The sequence below is a fragment of the Rhamphochromis sp. 'chilingali' genome (assembly GCF_963969265.1).
Source record: "Rhamphochromis sp. 'chilingali' genome assembly, chromosome: 11".
Taxonomy (NCBI): domain Eukaryota; kingdom Metazoa; phylum Chordata; class Actinopteri; order Cichliformes; family Cichlidae; genus Rhamphochromis; species Rhamphochromis sp. 'chilingali'.
This window is the reverse complement of record NC_137938.1, coordinates 19,632,114-19,652,245: the sequence shown is the minus strand read 5'-3', so window position 1 is coordinate 19,652,245 and position 20,132 is coordinate 19,632,114. Positions and strand designations below refer to the sequence as shown.

Below are 20,132 nucleotides of genomic sequence, written 5' to 3'. Positions count from 1 at the left end.
CTAAACTGCTTTAATAAAATATCCTGCATTCAAAAAGTCTAAATTCTGGACATTCCCTTTTTAACCTTTTGTGAAACAGCAAAGGTAAAAACCTATGTTTTATCACAGGTTACTCTACCATTAAAAATGAACAGATTCTTGAGGTCTATTAAAGGCCACTAATTTTCATTAGTTAGTTACCAAGCGCACAGATTTAGAGGAGAGCTGCTGCTACACTGACAAGCACGCAATCAGAGGGAGCAGGATCAACATCAGGAGGGCAGTTAGAGCTGGGCGAGTATCCTTCCTGCCTCCATCTGACCTCAGTCTGCCTACTGGGTGATAATCATAGCATTAGAGATTAAGACTTTTTAAACAGAGACCCTATTAACTATTAGCAAAATCACATACAGATAAACTCTGTTTTAGCACCCTGTAACACTTTTAACATAAAAGGCTGGATGTTAAGTCCTTTTACCCTCTCTCAGATGTAAAGAGAGGTAATGCCATCTTTCTCAACACTAGCTACCCATGAATCAAAATGGTATAAGCTTATGACTCAGTCACGTTGTGATTTAACCTGTAACCTTTAACCATTTATTTATATGCAAAACAATGTTCTGTGTTTCATTTAAATCGTCTAATATTGAGCAAATGACATTGCATGTGTATTACAGTACTAGTCCAAAGGAGCAGTAATACACACACAAAGTAGCAAGAAACAGAAGCAACTGGAAAAAAGATTTATATTTATAGTTTAAAACAATCTAATTACCATAATGATGTTTAATTTTGAATATCATGAAGTGCCTTGCTATATTTATTTACCTTATTATTCAATTCACTAATTAATACACACATAAGGACCATGTGTCACGATCTGAGGAGACAGACCATGCGGTGGTGCATGTGGTGGACCCAGGTGCGAACACAAGAGAGTAGACCGGAGTAACTTATGAGTCTTCTCTATGAAGACTCAGAAAACCATGACAAAGACTGGTCGTGAGGACACGACACAGACTGAATAAAACACAGAGACTAAATACACATAAGGGATGATCAAGGGAAGTGGAAACACATGAGGGGGAACAGCTGATACACATGAACCTAATGACAGGACAGGAAAAGTGAAACTACATACACTGACATTAGACACAGACTTTCAAAGTAAAACAGGAAACATGGAGATTAGACGTGATCTGAACTGAACATAACCACACAGACATGACGCATGACAGGTAGACACACGAACCAGGGAGACTGCGTACAGGAGGAGATGACATAAACACTAAGAAACAAAGGACTAAACAGCAACCTCAAAATAAACTAGATGAACTAAACTAGGGCACAAATGAATACAAAAGATACATAAAACTCAAACACTGGGTCGCTCGACCCAGGACCATGACACCATGTCCAGCAAGTGTGGAATAAACAGCTTTTCTAACTATTACAAAGAGATGACAAATACTCTATGACTGCTAAAGAAAAAGAGAACAATTAATCTGTATTCTTCAAATAATTTGTCAGCCATTTAGTTTCAAAGGTAGCTAGGAGGGGGGGGGGGATGAAAACAGAAAAAACAAACATGATTTCTTGTAAACCACATGACTTAAGGGAAATCTGGCTTCAACTGACCAATGAGGAGATGGTTACACATTGTGAAACAGGAACACTTTCCAGGCTGCAAGCCAAGTAGCAATGTAAAACGGATTTTAATAAAACCAAACAGCTTGTTGTCAGAAATGTTGGTCTGGTGGTCTATTGAAACCTAATGTGCAAAGTTAAAAAAAAATATATAGATTTAATAATTTTAATAATTGACAAAAAAAACACATTGTGTGTTAAACAACAGCATGCATCGAGCAACATGCTATATCTAGCAGTATTAAACTGTTATCATATTATGCCTTGAGTGTTTATGCATGCATTTTTCAAAGTTTTGTTATTGGTTTTAAGTTTTATAAGTCTGTTCATCTGCAGCTGAAAAAAACAGAGGGAGGGCATTAATGAGATCCAGATATTGTGAAACAGGGGTGAGTGACTTACAAAACAGCAGTTAATCTAAAGTCTGTGTCAAAGCAGGCAAAGTAATCAAAGCGGCGCGATGAAGTGCCACATTTTTGTGATACTGCTGCTGATATGGATCGCGGAGTGTTCAGCACAAAACAGGTAAATTTAGGAAGAATGAAGTGTAATGCTTTAATGGCTGATGTCTACTCATTTTAACTGATATATATAATTAAATATAACTAAAGTTTTTGTCTTCAAACAATTTCATAACCTTACAAATGAAAAAAAAATCATATGTTGGTATTCCCATATTTATTTCCTAATAATCAACTTGACTTAATGTAAGATACGCTCAAATATGCAGCACTGCAGATTGCATAGTTATCTAAAAATCAGATTATGTGAAACAGATTATTAAAAGATGTAATGTTCACTATCTTTCATTTTTGTGTGCAGATTCTTCATCTCAGGCCCGAAAGTCTTTCACGTGGGCGTTAATGAGAAAGTGTTTGTCCAGATGGGACCGGGTCACCTTAACAAACCTGTTAAGCTCTACCTGAAGGATGAGATCTCTAGTACTGTTGTGTCTGAGATGAAAACGGTTACGTGCACTAAAGAAGACAAGATTGAAATAGCTGAGCTCAAGGTATGCAGACTTCACACTCAAACAAAAAGCAAACAATAAAAGACAGGACTGAGATGTTACTACCCACTTTACCCTAACTTTATAATTTACATCTTTACAGCTAAACATGGATTCTTTGTTAGGATTGCCTCAATTTCCTTCTTACGTTATGCTCGTGGCAGAGAGCCAATCCTTCACACCCAACACGAAGCTAACAAGGGTTCTGGTGTCAAAACACAGGGGCTACATCTTCATTCAGACAGCTCAGCCAATTTATAACCCAGCAGACAGAGGTAGAAACAAAGTAAAAGAAAATTAAATAATTCTACAGACTTTACCTAACAGTGATTATTTTGTGAAAAAGACATTTTATATTCCTTTTATGTTATCATTCTTTTAGTGAAGTACAGAATCTTCACTCTTGACCACACGATGAGGCCTCATGAGGAACCTGTCCACATATCAGTAATTGTGAGTTATAATTATTAATATTATATATTTTCTTTATAAATGTCTTTGGTAATACAAGTTTGAAAGACAGAAACATATTCACTCTTTCTTGTCTTGGTCTGTGTTTGGTCACTGTATGATAGAATGCTGCTGGAAATAGAATAATGAAAATCATGAAGATTGCAAAGGGAGGAGTACATCAAGACTCATTCCTCATACCTGACGTTTCTGAGTAGGTTACAAATTTCCAATGAAAGTGAAGATGTCAAGGAATTTTGACACTTACTGTACTTTGTTGTTCGTAAAGAACGGGTACTTGGAAGATTACTGCACACTATGAGGGTGATGAAGCAAATGCTGCCTTCAGAGAGTTCAAAGTTCAGAAATTTAGTAAGTTTACTATAAACTGATTCGTGCAATTGAGATCTTTTTTTTAAATTCACAGAAAGTATCTTTTGACTCTCATAACTTATTTACTAACTGTAGTTTTACCAAGCTTTGATGTGAACATCGTAATGGATCCGAAATATATTTTGCTGACCAACAAAGATCTTCAATTCACCATCTCAGCAATGTAAGTGCTAATTTTACTTCCATTAAACTAACTCTTTCTTTGCAAATTCATGTCAAGAAATGTTAAAAGCTAAGGCTTTGGCATTGGGGTGATTTTGTCAACATCTTATCAGCAGGATGACTTTTAACAAATAGAACAGTTTAACTGTTTAACCAAGTCATTACCTGACCAAGGGCTGCCAGTATTCAAATAAGCACACTCATGCAATGAAAAATGCAAAAAACGTAAGGGAATCTGCAAGTCTACTGTAGCACGATTTGAAAAATGAAATTAATGTCACATAATGACTCATTATGACACATGATGGTCCTTGCAGCCTCTGATCACTTACCAGGTGAAAACCTGGAGTTTGAGATTGGGCATTTTCTCTTCCATAATTATTTCCTATGCAGTGAAAATAATAAAACTTTTTATTAACTTGGATTCAGCAACAAAAAATATTCACTGCTTGAGTCAGACCGTTTAATGCTTGGATTGACTGTCTCAAGTATAAATATACTATTGCATTTTTAGACTATCTTTGCTCCAGTTAACAGTTGTTTTCTTTAGGTACACACATGGTGAAAAAGTTAAAGGTGCTTATCACTGCCAGTTTGGATTTGTAAAAAAAGATGGCTCTGGCGGTCAGGAAATGACTTTTATCAAGGGACTGGAGCAGACCGGTTCGGTGAGGAAATCCATCCAAAATTCACAATGCAGCTAATTTTAAAATGAGTAACAAACTGCATGCCATTATTGTTTCATTTTATCAAAACTTCTCTGTTTCTTGCAGGTCAAAGATGGAAATGCAAAGGTTTCTCTTTTGTTTAATGAGACAAATGCAAAACTTCAGAGGCAGCTGAAAACAACCCTCTCTAAGATGCAGGAAAATGGAGATCGATTGTTTTTGAGAGTGTTTGTCACAAACATACAAAGTAAAGGAGACATTTACATTCATCAATATATCTGAGTTTGTTTTTGGTTATTTTATTTGAAATCATAGATATTAGAGAGTATTTAATTGTTGTAAACAATGTGGTTTCATATAGCAGTGCATAATACAGAATTTCTGGAGCTACATTTAATTATTGCATTTAATAAGTAAAAGTTCCAATATAATAAATCTATTGATAAACTCATTAAGACATGGAGAAATATTAATGCGACCTTTTATTTTTCTTGATAATACTGTGTACATTTTTTGGCCTAGGTGGTGAAATACAAGAGGCAGAAGTTTACCTGCGAATCTTCACCCACAAATACACGATAGACCTCTCTCGAACTCGATCTCATTTTATTCCTGGATATCCACTGGACGTGGTGGTATGTCTGAAACTAACACATGGGAATAGTTACACAAATTACTGGAATGATCTTTAATAAAACTTTTCTTTGTTTTTCATATAGGTGCTCGTGCGTCTGCCAGATGGCTCTCCAGCAGCTGGTGTGCCAGTAAATATTAATCTACCAACATCACAGCCTTGGGAAGGCACCACTGATCAAGACGGGGCACTGTTCAATACTTTTAATGTTCATGATAAAGCTGATATTACAGTTGAAGTTAGTATCCCCAACCTTATTCAAAGGTGTTGTTTAACAGATTTGATTCCAGTTTTAACTGTTTGTTCATCTGCCTCCAACAGGTTTCTACAAATGGATTACGAGAGAGAAAAATAATGCGACGTGCTTCCTCTCAACATGACAGCTACCTTTACATGACTTTTACCAGCAGGATCTACTCTGTGAATGAATTCCTTACCATAACATTCAACACCATCAACAGCCCACGCAGTGGATATATACACTACATGGTCAGAAATATCTGACTAAATGCAATATTGTGTATTCTCATAAAGGAGCAGCATTTTGTCTTGATTAAACACGTTTTAATTGTCTTTGTTTCAGGTCTTAAGCCGGGGAATTGTAGTAAACACCGGCTCACTCCCACTTGGTATATCAGCTAAACACCGACTGCAGATAACACATAATATGGTTCCATCGTTCCGTGTGATTGGCTACTATCACAACACTAACGGTCACGTCATAGCTGATTCAGTGTGGGTAGATGTCAGGGATGAATGTGAGCTAAATGTCAAGGTAAGTAAACAGAACAGATAAAAAAGTGCAGCACGAGCAGAGAAAACAAAACTATTTCAAATGTGTGCGCTGTAACTAATTTTTACTAACATTTAACTAATGGAGATGTACAAACATTGCATATATTTAAATAATTTGGATTTTTAAATTGCCTACATCTACATGTATTTATATTGATATATTTATTTGATTTTGGTTTGAGAAGTCTATTTGTATTATTTGAATTTTCCTTCACTAAACAAAAAAAAAAAAAATCCTGGTATATCTTAAATGTCTTAATTTAGGTACAACCCAAAGGTACCCTTGCACCTAACACACATTTAAAGATAGACTTTGATCTACATGGGAACAGCGCAAAAGTGGCTTTGCTGGCTGTGGATAAGGCCTTCTACGCTCTCAATGCTGACAATAAACTCACACCCAAACAGGTTACAGTCTCACACACTACTTTCATACTTATGGTATTTTTTGTAATTTATAGGTAATCATAGTAGTAAGTCTAAGCTTTTCTTCTCAATTGTCAGGTATTCTCTACTATGAACTCATATGATCTGGGTTGTTCCTATGGTGGTGGACCTGACTCAGCATCAGTTCTGTTAGACAATGGCTTGGCTTCTGTATCTAATGACCAGTTTCTGTGGAGAAAGGGTAAGAAAAAAAAGTTTTTCTTCATTTAGTTAAAGGAACATTAGGTAATTTTTTGAGGTTATTTAATTGATTAGTGTGTAATTATATCTTCTCCTTGAAACTTTTTTAATACATTTTTGAAATAATCCAATAAAATATACATAGGAGCGGGCACAGCTCTGTGGAAGCCACCATGTCGTCCCACCATCCTGAATACAGTAGCTGAGATGGACAGGGCCTTTCTACTTGGTTTCGTTTTATGTATGCGATTAGAGACTAGCCATTTACGTAGTATTGCCTATTGCCTATAAATTTTATCAAGATCACAAAAAGCTCTTTCAAAGTTTATATGACTATTCAACATTTGTACTTTTATATCTATATCATGTCCTTTTCATAATGACTTTCTACTCCTACTTATCTGCTTCCTCCACAATTGCCCGGTCCTTTTTCATTTCCACCTCATTATCTTCCTCGCACCAATCCCCGTCTCTTTGAAGTCAGGACCCTAACACACAAAAATGTGAAGAAACATGCTTATTTCCTCTCGACATTGTTGTAGAGCTCTGTTATGCTATTTTAATGTAGTAAAATACCCTGTTTTTAGAAAGAAAACTAACAACCTCTGTTAATTAGTACCAAGGTGTTCTGAATGCCATAGCAGTTGTTACTTCATATTATTATGATATCTTTAGGTTATTTTCCTTTTTAAAATACAATGAGTGTCTTTTAAGGAATTGTATTTTATGTAGACTTCACTGTTTAAATAAAAAATTGTATTTTCTGACTTTGAGAATAAAGCTTCCATCAATCCAACCATAAACACAACACTTTCCCATCCATCCATCCATCCATACATACATACATCCACTCTCTTCCGCTTATCCTTTTCAGGGTCATGGGGGGGGGGGGCTGCTGGAGCCTATCCCAGCTGTCTTAGAGCAAGAGGCAGCCTACTCCCTGGGCAGGTCGCCCAATTAACCTATCCCCACTAACTGCATATCTTTGGACAGTAGGAAGAAGCACTTTCGCTTTTCCAAATTATTTCCTACAACAACAGCTAATAAATACGTATTACATTTTTTTATTCCATTCGAATCATTTTTCTGTTGCTTTCCTGCTTCTCTCCTACTACTAGATTTTGGTTGTAATTCTTCATTAACACGACAAAGACGCTCAGTGGACCTTCAACCCGAAATGATGGCCATGAGTAAGAAGATTCTAGTATTAAAACTTTGGTCTGATTGTATAAAATATTTTTTGCAAGAACATGCTAAATGTGTCTTTTATTTTCTTTAGAATTGAACTACACAGAGAAAGAGCTGCAAAACTGTTGTGTTTATGGATTTTCTCAAATCCCGATGGAACGAACATGTCGGGAAAGAGCTGATCGGGTCCTTCTAGTGAAAAAAAATCCAACTTGTGCTGAAGTGTTTTTAAAGTGCTGCCTTGAAGCGGAGCGTCTAAGACAAAAAAAGATCCAGGAAGAACTCCAAAAAGGATTTGGCAGGAGTGAGATGAAACTGACACTTTATGCTGACACTTTAAAAATCATCTTGAGTAGCATTTAATAGCTGTAGCTTAATTATCAAAGTCTGACTTTGACTGACTTTGACTTTTTCTGGCTTTTAGCTGCATCCGTTGCTGATATAGAGGAGTTCTTCTCAGAAACCTCTCAGTATATCCGAAGATATTTTCCTCCAAGCTTTGGTTTTGTGGAATTTGACGTCTCCAACAAAAAAAGGTAAGCATTTTTAATGTACCTTTAATATATATGTATATATATATACAGTATATATATATATATATATATATATATATATATATATATATATATATATATATATATATATATATATATATATATATACTGTATATATATATATATATATATACAGTATATATATATATATATATATATATATATATATATATATATATATATATATATATATATATATATATATATATATATATATATACTGTATATATATATATATATATATATACAGTATATATATATATATATATATATACATATATGTGTGTGTGTGTAGACTACATGCCTTTGGAGCAGAGGATCGCATGTTCGATTCCCCCCTGGGGTGTCTGTATCCAGTAAGGGTCCTAAGGCTAGACCTCCCATGCTAAGCGAGCCTACCGCAGACATGAGCGAGACAGATAAATATGAGGCATACCGGCTTGGATGTTGCCCGGATGAACAAGGTCCGTGTCAGGTGTTGAGGAACCAGGGCACCCTGACGAGAAGTGGGCTACTGGAACAAGAAGGCATCGGTGGGCAAGAGACAAAAATAGGGCATTGTTGGAATGCTACTACACTAGTAACCCTCGTTGAAGGGGTTACATGAATAGGATGAGGGACCTATGGAATCTTCGATACCCAACATCCACAACGACGGCGAAACAACTAGCTCAGTGTTCCAACATACGAAAGAAGGGACGGCTCTCACAGCTAGAGATTGACGAGGTACAACACAAATGCTGAGCCAGGACGCCAGGTCAGGAGGGTGATATGATCAACCCCACTCGAGATTGGGTACCAAGCACCAAGTGCGATAGAAGAAGGATCGTTGAGTGCGAGAGGAAGTGACCTGAAAGATGGGATCATGGCCAAGCTTGAAACCTGAATCCCCCGTAGCCGGTTACCAAGTCTACGTGAAGTACCCTCAGAAGGTCTGTTAGACTATGTTAATGCAGCACTGTGGACGATACCTACAGCCACCATTACCGAGACTAACAAGCTGATCTACACCATGGCAGCAGTGATCAGTGAGATGCTTGGCTACAGCCACAAGGGGCAGTGCCCTCCATGGAGAAGGAGGCAAGAGGCTAAGATCAAGGTAGTAGGGAGGGAGGTTAGCCAACTATCGGAGCTATACAAGATCAACAGGAGTCTAAGAGCCTTCATCAGGTAACAGTGGTCCCAGTGGTAATCGGAGGACTAGGTGCGGTGACTCCCAAACTAGATGAGTGGCTCTAGAAGATCCCAGGAACAACATCATGTGGGGTGGCTGTGGCTCAGGTGGCAGAGCAGGTCAGCCACTAATCAGAAGGTCGGTGGTTCGATCCCAGGCTACCTCCTGGCTGCATGCCAAATATCCTTGGGCAAGATACTAACCCCATGTTTGCCTACTGGTGGTGGTCAAAGGGCCCGGTGGCGCCAGTGTCCGGCAGCCTCGCCTCTGTCAGTGCGCCCCAGGGCAGCTGTGGCTACAATGTAGCTTGCCATCACTAGTGTGTGAATGTGTGTGTGAATGACTGAATGTAGTGTGAAGTGCTTTGGGGTCCTTAGGGACTAGAAAAGTGCTATATAAATGCAGGCCATTTACCATTTTACATCGGAGATCTCTGTCCAGAAGCGCACAGTCCTAGGAACAGCTAAGATAACGCGCAGGACCCTCAAGCTCCCAGGCCTCTGGTAGAGGACCCGAGCTTGAAGGGGCGAGTGGGGAATTTTTTTTTTTATATACACAAATCCATTTCCAGTCAAATACAGTTGTTCGATGCATAATGACACCATGCAGTTGCTTTGTTTATGTACTCATCTTAATTGTTATTGCTTGAATAATGTGTGATTATTTCACTTAAGCAGCTTATCTTTGAACCCCCGTATAAACTGTGTCATTTGTCTGATTGATTTGATTTAATTTGATTTCTCTTCATCAAAAACTCTTGTAGCTACTCATTGCTCCTTCCTGATTCCATCACCACATGGGAGATTCAGATTGTCACATTATCTCCATCCACAGGTAATCATTACTCTGTGCTTTATAAACACATCACAGATATTTGACTGGATCTCATTAACTGCAACTTACTTCTATTCTGTGTTTCACTCAGGTTTCTGTGTCGATAAGCCACTTGAGATCAGAGCCTTTAAGAGGTCATTTGTGTCTCTGAGACTGCCTTCATTTGTGAAAAAATTTGAGCAGCTGTCAGTTTCACCTGTTATCTACAACTATGATGACTCCGAACTGCAGGTAGATTAACCTCAACATCAGCGCTGAGTGTCACTGGAAACAGTAACTACTTTGTGTGGAATAAGTAAAGATTTTTTTTGTCTTCTTGGACACCTGCATGTTCACAGGTGGCAGTGCACATGGAACAAACTGAAGGACTTTGCTCTCCTGGTTCAGCCACGAAATCATCTTATGTTAACATTACTCTTGCACCCCAATCCTCTCAGTTTGTCTCCTTCTCTGCTGTGCCCATGGTCGCTGGTTCAATACCCATCAAAATACGTCTCTATGATATGAAGAATAGCTTCGGAATAGATGCAATAGAAAAAACTTTGAATGTGCAGGTGAGTGAAATGTATAAGATACTTTTATGGCAGTCTGAGTTCCAAAAACAAGGCATACTATAAACTGGTTCTATCTTATGTTGTAGAAAGAAGGATTAGAAAAGAGAGATCAAGAAACCAGTGTCCATAACTTAGATGGTGAGTGGGTTTGTATTTCTGATGGATAGTTTAATGTCAGTCATAGTTATTGTTCTCCTTTTTATACTTATCTCTGTTATGATAGGAAGAAGCACAAAGACTATAACTATTGACGGATCCTTACCAGATGACACAGTCCCTGACTCCAGCTCCAATATATTTGTTTCAGTAGAAGGTAGACACTGAGACACAGACATAAAATTTGTTGACTTTTAGAAATACCTGACATCTTATTATTTAATTTCTCTCATTCAACAGGGAATGGCTTTGGTGATTCATATGCAAGAAAGCTTCTTTCTACTGAAAGGGTTGCTGAAATGATTGTTTTGCCAACTGGATGTTTAGAGCAGACAATGTCAAAACTGGGACCTACAGTTTTAGCTTTCCGGTACCTTGACTTGAGCAATCAGTGGTTTGAGCTGCCACCTGGCAGCAGAGAAGATGCTCTTAATAAACTTGAGCAAGGTAGGAAGACATGAAAAAATATCCTTATTAGGCGCTAAATATGCTACAAATTAAAATTGTTTTATAATTTATAGATTCACTGGTCAGTCCACATACAATTATTCAGATCTTAAAAAAGTTACCATTTGACCTCTCCGAAGGATTTCTTGAACAAATATTTTAGCATGAAGTTCACCTTAGTTTAATGATGTTAGAGCTGAGTTACAGGCTCTTGAAATATACTGTAGCTCAATTTAACCAGTCTCCTGTCCCACATGGTAATACAACACCATCAAGTATACACAGCATGCACTTTTTAAAAAAAGTTTTCTCTAGTGACTTATCAGAAAGCAAGTAAAACATTAAGGATGTGAGTGCTTTTTTCTGTACTCTGCATCATTAAATTGGTAAAGTTTTGCTCAATAGTAATTGAAGAACAAATCCTAATGAACAAATACAGGACTTTTTAGATTATTATTTTTGGATTGGGTGCATAATAAACCAAAAATGGAGCTTGAATGTGTTTTTAGCTCAAAAGATTTCATGTGTTTTCATCTCCTGTAGTTCAGAAGCTATGAGGACTCAAATATGTTGGAAAAAATTATGCAAACAAAAAAGATTACAATTTTTGACTGTGGTAAAAATCAATAGAATAAAGGTAAAAAAAAATACATAACCTTATTAAATATGTTAAAGTTATTGTAAAAAAAAATCATACTTGAAATGCACTGAAATGCACTCACAAATTTTTTTATGGAATAACTTTCTGTGTTTTAATTAGGGGAAAAGTCAGTTTTGTGTCACAAATCATCACTATGCTTGTATTTCGCCTTCGTGATTCATATATGTATTCATATATATATATAGTAATGAACTGACACTTTTATAAGCACAGTGTACTTTTTTGCTAGGCAGTAAACACATCACAAGCTATAGAAGGCATGATGGAGCCTATGGTACATTGAGTTATGTGCCATCGAGTAATTGGTGAGTATGGGTTTATATAACTCTTCTTTAGTTTTGGATGTAAAGTAGTAATTTGAATCTCACTTTATATTTATATTTTAAAATCTCCATTATGAATAATAATGAATCAACCTTTTCACTTTGTTTTTTCATGTTCTCAGGGTGACTGCTCTTATAGTAAAAATGTTTTCATTTGTGACTCAGCGTCAGACTAATGAAGAACGGAAGAACGTCAGATTAGGAGAAGACATCAGAAGATCAGTCAGTTACTTGCTCTCAGTCCAGAAACATGATGGGTCATTCAGTGACCCAAATCCTGTGCTACACAAAGGAACCCTGGTAAATTCTCGCAAAATAAATGTATTGTGCATATTAGAACTAGGGGTGCAACGATACTCATATCGATATTGAACCGTTCGATACAGTGCTGTCGGTTCGGTAAGCATATGTATCGAACAATACAAAATTTTTAATTTATTTTATCAACTTTTCTTCTGACGATGCTGTCCGTGTTGAGAGCTCAGTGGATCTGCGTTCGACTACTCCGCCTAGGCTGCACTGTTGAGCGCAGATCCACTGAGCACAGCGCAAGCTAGCAAGACAGAAGCTAAGCTCATTGCAAAATGGCAAATTGAACCTCCCCCACCCTCATTCAGATCTGGCCTTTGGAACTATTTTGGTCTCTTTTTTTTTATTATTATTATTGTATCTTTATTTCAGACATATACAGAAAAAAAACAATATGTACACAAGTACACATACTTGCATTTACAAATATGAATATATATGTAAATACACACATATGTATGGGGCGCCGTTTGTAAAGTGAAAAATGCTGAAATTAACGGCAACATTTTTCCACATTGTGCTCAGATAAAACCAAAAAGAAAATAAATAAAACAAAACAGAGTCTTCATGTGAAGTATGACCCTGAAGGTAAGCGCATCATGGACAAAAGTAAAACAGTATGTCGGATGTGCCACGCAATGCTCAATTACATGGGTGGGAACTACTGGCTCGTTAATGTGTTGGCCGTCCAGCCCCAAGCACGGGGCGATCCGCGGTAGCTCGTTAACGGAGATTTGCCGTGTTGTGGCGTTAACGTCATTTCAGATTAACGCTGACAGCACTAGTGGGAACACAATTAATATGACTGCACATTGACTCCGACATCATCCTAGTGCAAAGACAAGTGGAAGCCGACAAAAACAACAAGCACACATGCTACAAACTTTACCCGAGTCATTTAGACAGCCGTTAGCACATGATTCCCCTTATGGGGACCTGATATGTTTAATATGCTGCTGAGAATATAGCCCAGAAGAAGCGTATAGTATAGCTTTTATTTTGGAAAGAGACATTTCTCTGTAATAAACTCTCTTTTCCAAAGATGAGTGATTTCTCGATCAGATAGATTTATTTTTTTATTACTTTGTTCTTTCAGCAACATTAAATTTAAAAACTGTACTTTTGAGTTAAAATATATATTTATAATTTTAATAAATGACAAATTAAAAAAGCATAAAAAAATTTTGGTATCGAAAAAATATTAAACCGTGACACCAAAGTATCGAACCGAACCCTGAATTTTGTATATCGTTGCACCCCTAATTAGAACATTAGGGGTATAAACAGATGACAAATTAAAGGTAAAGTCATAAAGCCTTGGTTGGCCCATTTCCATCCTGATGGCAGCGGTTTCTTTGCAATAGTCATCATCTTTAAATCTAACTAAAACACAAAAAGAAGGGAATATTTTTGGAAGAAGAACATACTATTTTACTATCAGAGCTCCAGACACTGGTCGAGTCAATGCTAAGTTACATTAAAGCTGTTCTGGCAGCATGTGATGGGCCAATGCACTGCATTTTATAATGTTCATTCTTTTCCTTTAATTTGTCTCCCATTTAGATCTAAATACAACAAACCAAAATACAGTGATCTGAGTGCAACTTTATATCTGTGTGTTTAATCTAGATAGACAAAGACCAAGATGCATCAGTGACTGCTTTCATAACTCTTGCACTGTACCGGTCTGTCGAATTTCTCCAGCCTGATATGCAAAATAAAGTGGTGAGTGGTGATATTAAAAACCAACTGTACTTTTTTTACTAGTTTTGACTACAAGTGGGTAATTGTAGTCAGTCTGGTATCTGAGTCCAGACTGCAGTCCAGACAGCATTTAAATGATAAACTCTGATGGAATATTACACAAAAGAGAAAAATAACCAAAGCATATGCCAAATTTCCTGCTTTTGTAGTGGTGAGCACGCTCACAAATGATCAGTTATTCCGGTGCATTTAATTAGAAGCACTAGGTTGCTACTTACCTTCCTAATTCCTATGAAAGGTGTCAGGATGTACTTAGTGTTTCACCTGCAGGGAGTCCTGTGAAAAACGTTCTATATATTAGCATTACTGTTGCTATTTAGATAAAACAGGACATTCATCAGGTTCGGGGACACAAAATAATTGATGCTACATTGAGAATTGTTAATTTTTATTTGCCACAGTTAGCCCATAAGTCACAACAAATATGAGCAAAAAATAATTCACCACCTTCATGTTATTCTCTTCCAGAGACCAAGTATTTCCTCTTCAACATCATATCTCCAGTCACTCGCAGTGGAGCTGCAGCATCCCTATGCTGTCGCCATTACAGCCTATTGCCTCTCAGTGTGCATGCCAAATACAACAGATCATTCACATATATGGAAAAAAGTGGAAGCAGCGGCTATTAAAGGTATGTCCAGTACAAGAAAATGAGTGTGGGCACTATACATACAATAATCTATTACTATGACCAAATTATATATGCTGTCTCTTCCTATATTATCATATAATGTCTAATTTTTGTATAATTATTCTGTTTTGTTTTTTTTATTAGGAACGAATGACTGCTATTTTTGGGCAGTTAATGACAGCCCAAAGCTGGATGCTATCACAATAGAGACGACAGCCTACGTCCTTCTAACTGCTGTTCAGCTTGGGCATATAAACTGGGCAGAGAGAGCAGCCTGTTGGTTAAACTCCAGAGAAAACTATTATGGAGGCTTCAAGTCAACACAGGTGATTAGGCTAGAGCTGGAGAATCCATCTTTGTGTGGAACTCCTGTTTCCCCTGTTGTTTAACACCATTTATTCACTGTCAGGGAAGACATGTCAACCATTATATTATTAAGAATTCTTACCATTCCCAGGATACGCTCATGGCCCTAGAAGCCCTCGCAGAGTACGAGTTAAAAAAGCCTCCCAGTCCAGAACCAAAACTGAAAGCAGATTTCACCTCTGCTGGAAGGAATGAAATTGTAACACTTCAACTAGAAAATAAGAAGGAAAAAGTAGAGACCAGCCTGAAGGTATCATAAAGCAATGCGCTCAGACATATCTGTATAAGATGAAACCCCCTTCTAATTTTTTTTCTGTTGCCCTAGAAATTTACAGGGAACAACATCACCGTGCATCTGACTGGAAAAGGAGAAATTAAGCTTAAAGTATGTTGGATTCACATCTTTGATTTGTATATTATCAATCAGATCTATAATTGACTCTAAATGTCCCTTGTAGATTGTTAAGGCTTACCATTTATTGGAACCCAAGGATGAATGTGACCAGGTGTCTATCAGTGTCAGAGTGGAGGGGAAAGTGAAGTACACTGGTGAGATTTGTAAATGCTAACAAATCACAACTACTGATAAAAGGCACACACTTACATTAATCTTTGTCTATCTAGCTCCGATATTAGAAAATTATGAATACTATGACTACGATGATGCAAAACAAGACCAGGAAGACCTGGGACGAACAGCCATTGAGGGGTCTGATGCTCACACCCGATACAGGAGAGAGATTGATAATAACTTCAGTCCAAATGAGGCTGTTACCTACACTGTCTGTGTCAGGTTAGTTAAATGAGATCCAGTAAATTCATATTTACTTTTCATGAATATGAATTCAGAGTATGAGCTGTGCAGTTCAAAAAACAAAAAAAAAAAAAACCATTTCCTGATCAATGTCTTTCTCAATGTCCTTTTGTTTTTTGTATTCATGGTCATAGTAAGAAGAGGAATCTTACAGGAATGGCCATTGCCGATATTACATTATTGAGTGGATTTGAGGCTAAAACGGAGGACCTGGATAAGGTTGGTATTCTTCACCATTACTCCCATTACAAAGTAAGAGAAGATTTTCTAGACATGTGCAAATCTCGATGCCACAGCAATTATTTACGCTGAAGGGGAATTGCACGTGGTGTGCTTCATTTTAACATTCTTTGAGGCAATATTTGTCAGAGTTGCACTGTGACATAAATACAAGTGCTGGGGTGTCATTCTGATAATTAGAAATTACAAAAATGTAAAAAATAAACATAAAATAAGACAAGAAGCCTATATGGAAGGTTCGATCCTGTATAAACTGCATTATACTACTTCCAAGTAAGTTCGTCATACTCAGGAAACTAACATTAGTAATCAGACTTAGTGGTTACATAAAAGGTGGTTATCAGCTGGTGTTTTCAGCATGAGAACATGAAATCATCCCACAGCAGTGTGTAACCGGGCTGCTGACCAACATGAGGACGAGGTGCCAGGCTTTTATAGCTGTGTATGGTTCTTCCACGTGGTGCTGGAGCCCATATTGTGAAACAAATGAATTAAGATGCAAACATGTCTTGTTGCTTCACACTTCAATGTGAAGCAACCCAAACAAGAGTCAACAGGAGTATAAGCTGTTTGGCATTGGCAGAGCAACCCACATACTCAACTGTGATGCTTAACCCATAAGGCATTTTAGAATAGAATAGAATAGAATAGAATAGAATTCAACTTTATTGTCATTGCACATGTCACAGGTACAGGGCAATGAAATGCAGTTTGCTTTAGCCATGATATAGATATATTACAATATATATTAGCAATAATATAGATATGTAAGTGTATTACAGAAATGGGTCTATTATGGGTATGTTATAATGTACACAGTATGAAGTATGTTATGAATATTCTATAACTATAAGTATGTACAGACTATGAACAGGATATAAATATGAAATAAAAAAAACTATACAGAAATCTGAGGTATACAGTTATACAGAAATGTGAACTATGCAGGTTATAAACAGTTTTAGGATTAAAAATTATGGTATGTACAGAATGATTATTTACACAGAACTATACATATATATTTTGCTTACAAATGTGGCGCCATTTAAGGGTAAAACACAGGCTTTCTGGCAGTATTAGATTTCTTGTCAAGAAGTATTGTTACAAAAAAGAAAAAACTGACCAAACACAAATGATCTTACTTTTTGTGCTAAGTTTAAAAACACAATTGATAACCTTAATAAGATGTTTTTGCAAATTTACAGTAAACAAATACAAGCCTTTAGTTTTCTCTGTTAAAGAGAGAAAACTTATGAAAAAAATGTATTTAGTCTTTAGATCTTTTCTTTATCTATGTGTGAAGTTATTTTAAGTTAGCTATATTTAACATACAGAAATCTCATTTAACTCAAGAAAAAAATATTTTGTGGTTTCAAAGAGCACATCAAAAATATTATAATAAAAGTTACATGTGAAACTGGAATGACCTGTACTCACACTGAAACTTCAGAAGATTCTTTTTTTCTGCTAAAATGCAAAATTGTTTAATTCTTTTTTTCCCCAGTTAAAAGATTCACCTGAACATTACATTGACCATTATGAGACGTATTTTGGAAGACTTCTGATTTACTTCAACGAGGTATGGATGAATTCAGGTTATGGAAAATAAATGTGCTTGTCAAATGTTAGATTTACTTTTTTATCTCTGTGAAGGTGAAAGAGGATGAGGAATGTATTAGTTTTGAAGCTAAACAACTGGTACCAGTTGGGCTTCTACAGCCTGCTCCAGCCACATTCTATGATTATTATGAACCAGGTAAGACTGTCGTTCTTTCTTTCTCTCTTTATACAAACACATATGCGATCTCTTTTATTGAATAGGACTTCATAAATAGTACTATGTGTTTTTCTTACAGACAGAAAGTGTACTGTGTTCTACGCTGCACCACAAAGAAGCAAGATGGTATCCAAACTGTGTTCAGAGGACGTGTGCGAATGCGCAGAAAGTACAAAAAAAATTTAGTACACTACAATGACACCCCCAAATCTAAAACGGCCGTCTAAAATCAAAATAAAAACTGAATCCAATGATTTTCAGATTTCATAAAGTCATATTTTATTCAAAATAAAACTGAAAAGATATTAAATGTTTAAACTGCTTAAAATGTTTTAAAAAAAAATAGCCCATTTTTAATTGAAAGGCAGCAACGCATCTCAAAAAACAAAAGTCTGTAAATTTCTGTATATGTCTGAAATAGCGCTGGACTTTTGAGAGATGAATGTTGTCCAATTCTTGTTTGATACAGGACTTGAGATGCTCGACACTTGTGGGTCTTTTTTGTCATATTTTACATTTTGTCAAGCACCAAATGTTTTCACTTGGGCAGAGGTCTGGACTACAGGCAGACTAGTTGAGCACCCAGGCTCGTTACTAAAATATCATGTTTCTTAACTTGATGCTTTGTATGGTTTTACATTGTCTTGCTGAAATATGCAAGACCTTCCCTGATATATATTGCCTGGATAGCAGCATATGTTGCTCTGGAATGCATACAGACCTTTCAGAATTGAGGGTGCCTTTCGAGATGTGCTAATATATGACTTTGATGAAGCCAACAGCTGTATTCACAGAAAAGTGATCCTGAGTCCATGCTGGGACTTCCATAACAGAAACATGTCTGTTTTTAATTTTATGTAATTTTGTGTAAAAAACAATCAAAAAAATATAAGTGTCTTGACTTTTTAAAAATCTTTTTATAGGACCCTGTCATACCCTACAAAAAACATTTGATCCAAGACAAAAAATTTGGAAGGTTACCCGTGTCCAACATGCTTGCTCCTTCCCTATCGTAGATTACGGTCAGTATTCTAAACAAGACATTTACGTGAAAAGAATCAAATATTAACTGTTTGCTAGTTAGCTTGTTAGCATTTTTGGGGGTGTTAATCACTGCATTATTTCTATATTTGTTTTGTATTCCAGCATACATCGTTGAGGTCTCCAGTATTTCTGTGAAGAGTAACTTTGAGTTGTACACCACTCTTATAATTGAGGTTCTCAAATCGAGTAAGTGAACTATTGTTGCCTTTCATTATGTTTATTTGAAGACTTTCTTTAAATATAATAATTATAATCCTTCTACTAGATAACGATGTGTTGGTGAGTAAGAACTCTGTCCGAGTGTTTGCTAAGAGGGTTCACTGCAAAGGAAAACTAGACATGGGAAAACAGTATCTCATCATGGGCAAAGATGGCACCACAAAAGATACAAGTGGAATGTAAGTATATCAGGGATATTAAGGAAAGATTTCAGAGAACGATTCTCTCTTCATTGCTTTCTTCTTTTTATAGGATGCAGTATCTGCTGGAATCAAACACGTGGGTTGAAAAAAAGCCTTCAGAAGAATGTAGTAAAAGTGCTAATAGAAAGTCTTGTAGGCATTTTAATGACTTTGTACAAGAGTACATGATAGATGGCTGCAGACAGTGAAACAAACTGCTTTCACTGTCATTTTAATGGAGCTTGATTAAATGACTTTCCCATCAGATACACGATTAGCATGAGTGCTTAGAGCTTTTGTTGTTTTTCTTATACTTTTTGGCTTATTCTACTACCACCTCACAGTACATAGCTATACATGTATGCTCTGCATCTATCTAGCTACCTATAAATCAAAATGATAAAACCTTGAAACATATACAGTAAGTACAGTAAGACATTGGTAGACATACTGAGTGTGACTCCATCACTTTGAAATGTAATCTTTCATATGCAAAACAACGGTCTGTGTTTCATGTTAAATAAAAACATC

General features: G+C 36.6%; 1 protein-coding gene across 1 annotated transcript; it reads left to right on the top strand.

The window, feature by feature from the left end:
* Positions 1 to 2,086: 2,086 nt before the first annotated feature.
* On the top strand, positions 2,087 to 20,132 carry LOC308405608 (complement C4-B-like; the record flags this gene model as incomplete). The annotated part of the gene is made up of 41 exons (XM_080896294.1): positions 2,087 to 2,151; positions 2,449 to 2,638; positions 2,739 to 2,910; positions 3,018 to 3,088; positions 3,211 to 3,299; positions 3,375 to 3,457; positions 3,554 to 3,641; positions 4,191 to 4,308; positions 4,414 to 4,555; positions 4,831 to 4,943; positions 5,028 to 5,180; positions 5,264 to 5,431; positions 5,526 to 5,717; positions 6,002 to 6,145; positions 6,242 to 6,365; positions 7,483 to 7,554; positions 7,644 to 7,856; positions 7,977 to 8,088; positions 10,044 to 10,114; positions 10,206 to 10,345; positions 10,453 to 10,668; positions 10,755 to 10,806; positions 10,892 to 10,981; positions 11,065 to 11,271; positions 12,162 to 12,237; positions 12,378 to 12,555; positions 14,194 to 14,289; positions 14,797 to 14,959; positions 15,104 to 15,285; positions 15,417 to 15,575; positions 15,651 to 15,710; positions 15,784 to 15,874; positions 15,950 to 16,118; positions 16,274 to 16,358; positions 17,884 to 17,958; positions 18,033 to 18,135; positions 18,236 to 18,325; positions 19,080 to 19,178; positions 19,303 to 19,386; positions 19,466 to 19,598; positions 19,672 to 20,132. The coding sequence occupies 41 exons, from the start codon at positions 2,087 to 2,089 to the stop codon at positions 19,808 to 19,810; spliced, it is 5,067 nt and encodes a 1,688-aa protein (XP_080752420.1). The 3' UTR covers positions 19,811 to 20,132.